General features: G+C 34.0%; 2 protein-coding genes across 2 annotated transcripts; both read left to right on the top strand.

The window, feature by feature from the left end:
* The first annotated feature begins 1,816 nt into the window (after positions 1-1,816).
* On the top strand, positions 1,817-6,718 carry LOC147297724 (GTP-binding protein-like protein). Its single transcript, XM_086257130.1, has 11 exons — positions 1,817-2,084; positions 2,551-2,739; positions 2,865-2,918; positions 3,453-3,563; positions 4,158-4,220; positions 4,382-4,636; positions 4,836-4,982; positions 5,069-5,096; positions 5,499-5,569; positions 6,247-6,306; positions 6,464-6,718. Exons 1-11 carry the CDS (start codon positions 1,875-1,877, stop codon positions 6,530-6,532), a joined length of 1,257 nt encoding a protein of 418 aa, XP_086113256.1. The 5' UTR covers positions 1,817-1,874; the 3' UTR covers positions 6,533-6,718.
* A 1,733-nt stretch (positions 6,719-8,451) lies between these two features.
* Positions 8,452-9,052, top strand: LOC147297723 (SAUR-like auxin-responsive protein family). Its single transcript, XM_086229788.1, has one exon. It carries the CDS (start codon positions 8,452-8,454, stop codon positions 8,878-8,880), a length of 429 nt encoding a protein of 142 aa, XP_086085914.1. The 3' UTR covers positions 8,881-9,052.
* The last annotated feature ends 830 nt before the right edge of the window (positions 9,053-9,882 follow it).

Genomic DNA, 9,882 nt, shown 5'->3' with positions numbered 1-9,882 from the left:
GCAAAGGGCAGGTTGTAGAACTGTGGTAAGCAATTTTTTGTGGTTTTGTTGTATGCCCACAATTATGGGAGGGTGGTGGTGGCTTGCTTTCTATGCAAAGAGGAAAAGGGCAGGTTTGAAAAGGAGATGCATCCATCTGTCTATTTTTTACTTTTTTTTATTAATGGGTTCTCTTGTATATATGTTCTTATTTTATATGGATAAAAGTACAGATGATGAGATGTATGATGATAAGGAGACCAACAGTAGCGCTTAGGTGTAGAAATGATATTGCAATGAAAAATAAAATAAAGATATGAATTGACTAGAATCAAAATAAAAATGGAATGCTGAGGAGGTTTTTTTTTTTTTTTTTTTTTTTTGTTGCTATAGATGGAATGGTTAGAGTTGAGAAAAGTAAGTTTGAAATTTAAGGTATGGCGGGAAGTTTATGTACACTTTTATAACGTAACGTATGTCGTGTAAGTAAAAATATACTTGAATTGATATGTAAGAAGTACGAGAGTGAAATATGTGTTCAAAAAAATGAGAAATTATCAACTAATTATTAATATAGTGGTATTTATCTTTATAATATTAAAGAAATTTCAAATTCAAATATCCTCATACCCCTCTTAATTCAAAACACCTCATTTGTATGATGTACTTCTACTTAATAACATTTTTATTAATTTACACCATTTAAAAAAATTCATTCAAAACCTAATGGCTTCTCATGTTTCTACTATATAATTTCAAGTGCGTTGCACAGTATGGCAAGCAAATCATATATGGACTTGGGCTGCATAAGGTCATATTTAACAAGTTTTTTAGACATCATAATATCAACACACATGGAAAGTCTTTCGATTTATAGCAATTACAAATGAAAATACCATGAACATAAATTATTAATTTAATATATTATATCACATTAGAATTTATTGGAGAGAATCGAACTATTGACTTATCTTAGAGCATCTCAAACTATTCCTAAAACATATAAAATTTGAACGTTGAAAATTTGGGAGAGTTTAGAGTACCATTTGGAGAAACTTTTAGCGAAATCTCAAATTATGAGAGGTTTATGGGGGGAAGAGTTAGAGTTGCGTTTTATGTCATTTTCTCTAAATTTGGGGAGAATTTATGAAGATGCTTTTAATTCTAACATATTGCACTTCTCTTAATCCTAACAAGTTACACCTCCACATCAACTATTATATTTATATCTTTAGACATTTTTTTTTTACTTTAATGCATTTTATTTTGTATCTTAATATTTACCATTTTACATTGTTACATTTCTACAAATGTACCATTCTAATTAGAATTGTAGACTTGTAGTAATGTGTAAAAGTGTTATCGTTAATCGAATAAGCTAAAATATTGTAATTTTTTTGTGTCACACTTGTATATTTAGTCATCTCATTTTTTACTTTAATACATTACCTTTCATACCTTATTACACCAACAACTTTGCCATTGAAAATAAACTTATAGTGCTTACCAAAAGAAAACAAAATTATAGTAATGTGTAGGCATATAATTTCTATAGTACTATTCTAATACTATAAACATGCACTATTATTTTAATTTTTTTAGATTTTAACTATTTTTCTGTTTTTAGGTTTTCAATTTATGGGCTCTTTAAAAAAATAATAATGGGGCTAAAAGAAAAAATAGGCTCCATTTTTGCATACACACATAAAATAAGCCAAATGAAAATTCAATATAAAAAAAATATATAAAAAAGGATAGCAAAACGGAAAAATAATTTTTTCATTTTCCCTCTTAATATTTATACAATCATACGTCTCCCCGCAAACAGATAAATTGAACTGTGCTTTACTGCTTTCTCTCAGTCTCGTTCTCAATCTCTGTGGTTCCCAACTCCAATGGCTCGAACAGCACTATGCAGTCAGCTAATTCCGTCTCTGCTTGTTCCACTGAAGCAGAGGACTCATTATCAGCTCATGGGAGTCATAGGGACTGGTTTAAGCAGAGGGCGGCGATTCTCTGCTTCCTCGTCCAAGATAAGCATGAGCCTCAAAGCCGGCATCGTTGGCCTCCCTAATGTCGGCAAGTCCACTCTCTTCAACGCCGTCGTATGTCCCACCAACCCTCTTTCTCTGTTTGGTTACTGGGATACTGATAGCAGATAGTTCTATTTGGATTTGATATGTTTTCTGTTTGTCTGTGCACTCTTTTGAAATAGCATTGCACTAACTGTTTGGATGGTGTTGTGAACTTAATGAATTTCATTTTAAGATACACTGAGCTGCTATAACATGTTTTTCTTACATTCCCAAAATCTTAGACATGAAACAAAAACAAGCACCAAGCACATTCTGTTTTGGGGCTAAAAGATTATATTTTTAATCTTTCATTGCAGACTTGGCATCAATAGTTATGTACCCTTTTCATCTTTTCAGCCAAGAAAAAGGAGTGTTCAATTTTTCACATAAGTTTACTGACAACATTGTGTTGGATGGCTTTTTCATATCACTGTCTTCTATTACTGTTATAAGTAACACATAGTATTGATATATAAAGGATTTTTTATGAGTGTAGGTTGAGAATGGGAAGGCTCAAGCTGCCAATTTTCCTTTTTGCACGATAGAGCCAAACGTAGGAATTGTCGGAGTTCCAGATCCGCGTCTCAACGTGCTTTCGGATCTCAGCAAATCTCAGCGAGCAGTCCCAGCATCTATAGAACTTGTAGATATAGCTGGCCTTGTCAAGGGAGCCAGTCAAGGGGAGGTGACATAGCATAATCATTATAATTTTTTTTTTCTTTCTTTCCTTTTTCATGTTCTGTCTTTAAGTTCTATAGTAAATATGTTAGAATGCATCAGCTTTATTTTATTTTATTTTCATTACTGCAGGGTTTAGGGAATAAATTTTTATCAAATATTCGTGAGGTGGACTCCATACTTCAGGTTTCTATCCATTAATTTTTTTTTTGGTGTTACTTTGCGATTACCATCCTTTTCTTTACTGAAAATCCTGCATGTCCTAGTGCAGTTGTTTGTTATGTTGCTTAATATATGTGTGTGAGTGTGTTTGTGTGTGTGTGTGTGTGTGTGAGAGAGAGAGAGAGAGAGAGGTAGGGAGCACAGCTTCTGCTCTATGTTTAACTTAATATAATCACTATTTGCATTGTATGAGTAGGGAAGTGAATTACCATGTCTCTACATAGGTGTTTGAGGATTCTCCTTGTCTGTGCAATGGATGTGGCTTTTGTAAAAGAAAATTTCAAATTAATTTAAGAACACATTTTTTTTTGTTTTTTTTTTTTCTGTTAATTGAAGGACTACTGAGTTGTAAAATCTTTTATAAGTTCGAATCTAGAGTGGAAGGACCATGTTTTGGAAATCCTTCATATCTTTTTGTTAAGTATGCAATAGTGCTTTTTGTCAGTACTTCTCAGCTCAGCTCAGCTCTACATTATTATTGGCTGATTGTTGTTTCAGGTTGTTCGTTGTTTTGAAGATAATGATATTGTTCATGTAAATGGGAAAGTAGATCCTAAGTCTGATATTGAAGTTATCAACTTGGAGCTTATTTTCTCAGATCTTGACCAGGTTTGCTAATTAACATTGCTCTACACAGTTAAACTGTCTTTCTTGTGAAAGTTTTAGTGCTCATTTACCTGTTTCTTGTGATGTGGTACGCCCTGATTTATTGTTCGCTTTGGAAGTGTTGATTGATTCCACCTCCCAACTGAGAACTTTCTGGATATTAATCTTTGTTACATTGTTTTATAATAAATCAGTTGGTCTTTTGGCCATTGGAGCTTAGACTCCAATTGATTTGAATTGGCATGCATGATGGGTACAAGGACTCATAATCCATTCGTGAGCTTGTTAATTTATGATTTATGAGAAGTTCTTTAGGTGAACTATCAGAGAGCTTATCCTAGCTGTAGATGGCCTCCTTATAGTTGTTTTCGGTTTAAGCAATCTATACCGTCCAAATGCCCGACCATTTTATGGTTCAAAGTTGTTGATGTACTTAACATTTTTTTTTGATGCCTCAGGAGCACCTTTGCTTTTAGATACACTGTTTGAAAGTTCCTTGTCCTGATATAATCTCTTATTTGTCTTTAATGAACAGTAAAAAAGCTTAGAATGAGATGAGCTGATTGAACTAAATTGTATTATTCACAAGAAATGCAGATTGAGAAAAGAATGGAGAAGCTCAAGAAAAGCAAGGCAAAAGATTCACAATCCAAACTTAAGGTATGGTATTATCCCATGCTATGAACTTACTGTATGTACAGTGTACAAGTATGTGCCATCATCTCCCTATGTCTCCATTTTTTTCTCCTTCATTTAAAATATATTAGCCAGAAGTATTATGGTTGTCTAAAACTCATAGAAACAAAGTATTCTCATTTCAGGAGGATGCAGAAAGGTCTGCCTTGGACAGAATTCAGCATGCACTCATGGACGGAAAACCAGCACGATCAGTCGCTTTAACAGATTTGGAAAAGGATGCTGTAAAGCAACTTTGCTTGCTCACAATGAAACCTGTTATATATGTTGCTAATGTTGCAGAATCTGATCTTGCTGAACCTGGATATAATCCTCATGTCAAAGAAGTGATGAATCTTGCTTCTGAGTTGCAATCTGGACTAGTCACAATTTCAGCACAGGTTTGGTGATACATAAGAACAGAAGTATTACAGTTTGAACTTGAGCTATTTTTTCACAGCATGTGCCTGTCTCTCTGCATGTAAAGTTTGATAGGGTTTTAATGCTACCTTGTTTTAGACTAGCAGATTTGGCTTCCTACTATTTTGTGAGCCTTAATTATCACTCTAGGCATGTGAACTAGGAAGTTTGCACTTGCAGGTTGAGTCTGAGCTTACTGAACTACCATGGGAAGAAAGAACAGAATTTTTGCAATCTCTTGGTGTTAGTGAAAGTGGTCTTGGAAACCTTATCAGAGCAACATATAGCGTTTTGGGGCTCCGCACTTACTTTACAACCGGAGAGAAGGTGAAAAAGATGAGTTTGTGAATTTTTTTTGAATGTGATGAATGTATTCCATTGTATTAAGAAGATTGTTCTCATGTTGTACACAGGAAACAAAAGCATGGACTATACTTGCAGGTGAGCTTTGCTTGTGTTAAATATAAAATGTGTATTATATTGTATAGAGATATGGTAAAATACCTCTGACTGGACCTTGAAATGCTTCAAGCAAGTGCTAGCAGAGGCTATGCTGTTCTTTAATGGATTCATTTTTGCTCACCACCACCTTTTTGTGGTGAGCAAAAATGGACTTGTTCTTTATATCATATTTGGCAACATGTTTTCATAGAATTCATTTGACTGAGGGTTGTAGGCAAGAAAAATTTATGTTTTCAATTTTCTTTGCTATCTTTCTTTCTTTTGGATGGAAAAGAAGTTTCCTTGGTGCCATGAAGTAAACGTAGATAGGTTAAAAAGTATGATGGACAACTTTTTCATTATATCATGTTATTCTCTGAATTTTGTTCTCTGTTGATTTAGGAATGTCTGCACCTCAAGCTGCTGGGGTCATCCACTCTGACTTTGAGAAAGGTTTCATTCGAGCTGAGACAGTAAGCATCATAGATAGAAGTTTTAATTTTCTTTTGATTTTTTTTTTTTATGAGAAGATTTGATAATATTAATATTCTTGCAACTTTGAGCAATGCAACTCTGATAATCATGATTCATGAAATTTTTTGGTGTCTAGGTTCTTGATATGCTACCACTTTAACAATATTGATATAAAGTATAGTGAACAACTTTCCATTTGGGGGGAAGGGGGTGGGAGAGTTTACTAAAGTATGAGAAATTGAAATAATTCAAATCTTTGTTTTTCTTCATGTTTGTCCATCTCTGTGTGGCTTGGTGATCCTCTATGGAGGAGCACTTACTTTGACATCCTATAACTATTGGTAATAGCTGTTTAATTAAAGAATTGATCTTAATTTCTTCAATAGAACTGAGCTTCAGAGTTCAGACCACCCAATTCTATATAAATTTTGTTCAATATTGAAGACAGCATAATCAGTTAATTTGGAGAACTCATCTATAATGATGGAGTGCTAAAATGCTAATTTTATTTTCTTGTTCTTTTTAAAGATGTAAATCACTATTAAAATAGTGGGATCTTCGCTGTTGATTAAAGTAACTGACAATGTTACTGGAACTAAGAGATCATGCCCTTGCACCTTTAAATGATACCTGGAAAATTCAAAAATAAATTCTATTTTTGTCCTTTAATTTTTAGGTGGCTTATGATGATTTTGTTGCTGCTGGCTCACTTGCTGCAGCAAGGGAAAGAGGACTTGTAAGTTGGCTGCTTTATTACTTACTAGCTTTAATTAGAATACCATGTACATGCATACTTTTTTTTCCCTGATCAAATAGAGGTGCAAAACAGTCTCTTTCCCCATGGTTTCATTCTAGATGAAACCAATTCACCTAAGCTACTTTGATTTTTGCAGTTGAGATCTGAGGGTAAAGAATACATTGTGCAAGAAGGAGATGTGATGCTGTTTCGTTTTAACGTATAACAGCTCATAGGAAGCAGCTTATTTCTAAGTCGGGGAAACAATTAGATGTAGCTCGCTTCACAAGATGGTTTTTGATTTGCATGGAAGTCCTGAATATGGGATGATAAATTATTCCTTTGTTACAGCCAAGAATACTATAAAAAATTTTGCTTGTCGAGTAAATAGCTCAAGTGATTGTTGACATTATTGGAAACTTGATTTTGAAATTCAACATGTTGAAGAAAGCGAGGTGGAAATTAAAGGACAAGGAGGTGACCATATGTCACTAAGCCTTTCTCTATTTAAGGGATATCATTGTATCTGTAACCTTTCCATATACAGATAGACGAATTGGAAAGTGTTTATAGGCAATTTTCAAATACTATAATTAAATTAAAATTTTGCTAATGTTTTGCATTTCTTGCCATGCTATTGTGTTTATAGGCAGTGTAAGATTCTGTAATATTGTATTCTTAAGAATGTGAGGTACTTTGTAAATTTTATATGAAAGTGTAATTAAAATCTTCAACTCCAATTGAGAATTGGTAAAGAATTAAGGGGCAGCCGTACTGCAAAAATCCTTGATTAGTAAGCAACGAAGATCAGATGTCTCTATCTACAAATAAGCATAATTTGTCTTGATTTTGGGATCAATGGGACAAGGATTTAATTATGTTGGCAAAAAACGAGCTGTTTCAACACTTCATTATGTGATAGATGATATGCTTTTGCTTCTAAGCAAGTGAAGACCAGCTGCTTTCACTTGGAACCGACAGTTGGAGAAAAGGTTCATTGTTCTCCACTAGCACACTCTTAGCAGGGTTTGCCATCGCCAGGTCCCACTTGTGCTAATTATTTGATGTCGACCAAGTGGGTTTATAGGTGATAATTTTTTTGCATAACATAATAATACAATTGAAATCGACACAAAATTAACATATTAGTAGTGAACATCATAGTGTTTGTGTAATTAGAACTGTGCTGGCACAATTAACACGATTTATAAATAATTTGTGTTTTGGATCTACGCACTTAACTCAAAAATGAAACGAACTGATTGTATTGATCCAATAATTAGTCGAATGCTTATATCTCAACCTAACACCAATGCAACACACTAACATCAATTGTTGCCCCTAAATAGTTTTTGAAAAAAAAAAGTCCCCTGAAATGCATTTTATTATCATAATTTATTCTCCAACTACACAAGAATGTAGGTAGTATAGCAGATAAGATACTTAATGTGACATTATCACCAACAAGCTTTGTCCATATACTGGAGTGAGATCATACTAGTGATTTCAGCAGGATGATAAGATCCTCAAGAAATGGTGTGGCTGAGCATGTTTTCTGGAATTAAGAGTCAGCAAGAAGCAGTTTTCGACATTGCCATTTCACAAACAAGACAGCAGCGCTGTTGGCAGCTAGCTAGCTATATATGACCATATGTAGCTAAGAAAATATATGATGACACTGCTGCATTTGTCATTCATTACCAATGCAAGCTCATAGTTTAGGTGTCTTGACTAGTGCAGACTACAGGACATTAGGCTACTAACATTACATATGCATATGGGTGCCTTGACTAGCCAGTGACAGAAGCTTGTGCTTTTCTGTCTGTTGTGAAAAGCCTCGACCAGGCACACCATTACATACATATTCACAAAACAAAGAAAAGAAAAGATGACTTGTTTATGTCACTGAAAAACGTTTCGGTTGCTACTTAGACCCCACACTTTCTAGCACCGGAAAACAACGACTTTACACCAACCCAACCCCTCACTGCTTCAAACACACTTTTAACATTTGTGTTGAATTTGTGAGTGTACTTCAAGCCTCCTATATATGCCAACCCTCTTAATTTCTCTGCATCATAATCAATAAACCCATCTCCCTCTTTTTCTTCTCTCTGCTCTCTCTGCAGAAAAAGATAAGGATCGATGAAGAAGATCAATTTGCTGCTGAGGAAGTGCAAGAGCTTGTCAAGGCAGCTAGGGAGGTCCTCATCATATAGTAGCCTACGGTCCAAATCCATTAGGGACGATTTATGGGGTACTAGTACTACTGGCCACGGTCATGACATGCATGAAAATCATCATCATCTTCATCACCAAACTATAATATTTGTGGGAAGCACAAGAAAGCGTTATGTGATTAGCTCCAAGTACCTGAACCATCCTTTGTTAAATGCCTTGATCGACAAGTCGAAGCAAAACAAGCAAGGAGCTGAGGGTGATGATCATGATCATATCTTGGTGAAGTGTGAGGTGGTTCTGTTTGATCACTTGTTATGGATGCTGGAGAACGCAGATCCAAGCTTTGTTACATCGGAGTCTTTGGAGGAATTGGCTGCACTCTACGTGTTCTAATAAGGCTAGCTGCTGGGGCATCATGTTTGATATGATAGCAAATTCAAAGCTGATATATGGAATCATATATGATATATATATATATATATATATATGCGCTAGCTAGGTTGAGAAAGCATATATGATCTTGAAACCTGTAATCCTTGGTTTCTGTTTAATTAATTCTTTTTTTTTGTTCTGACCCATTTCGTTTAATTTGATGGATCATGCTAATATATGATCATATTTGTAATTGATCATCATGGGGTTGCACTGTTGTGTTTTATGATCCTTGATATTCTTATATGAATAAATAAATGTCCCTAAGGGTCTCCTTGGAAAGGCTGTAAGTTTTTTTTACATATTTCAGACATTTTAGGTATTTATGTTATTCTTTTCTTCTAATCAGTACCCTACTTGTAAGTATCATATTCATTTCCAAGTGACAAAGTATGATACTTAGGTTAAAGATACAAATTCTGATACTTTAGGTTTGGGTACAAAAGTCTGGTACTAGGATTTATTGTGTGCAATGAGACTTCATTGGAAACAAACTTTGATACCTGTTTTTTAGGCCTTTTTGCACATATACCATCCTAGTACCAATTTATGTTGTATTTTAATAATCGGAGTCGTCTATTTTTTAGATTTATATTTATATATAATCTCTGCAAAAAATTAGAGAAATTGAAAATCGTTAGTATATCTAATTTGTTCCAAATAAATAGACAAACAATATTCAATTTATCTAATTTTTTTTATAAAAATGATTTTTAAATGAATAATTAGAAAATAGACAGTTCCTATTGTTGACTTATAATACGGATTGGATCTCATAAAGAATCATCTATTTACCCTTAAATGAGAAGGATCCTTCATTAGGAGGGGTTTGATATATATTATAAAGAGAAATGTTATTCACTTTCTTCAATCTACCTTCTCAACTGAATTTCTCCTATATTATTTTTATTCCGTAATGTATTTTTATAATCTGAACCGTTCATTTTTTATTATTCACCGTTT

Source organism: Dryas octopetala, chromosome 1 (genome assembly GCF_963921425.1).
Source record: "Dryas octopetala chromosome 1, drDryOcto1.1, whole genome shotgun sequence".
NCBI lineage: Eukaryota > Viridiplantae > Streptophyta > Magnoliopsida > Rosales > Rosaceae > Dryas > Dryas octopetala.
The sequence above is the reverse complement of the archived record's forward strand: the minus strand, read 5'-3'. Positions and strand labels throughout refer to the sequence as shown.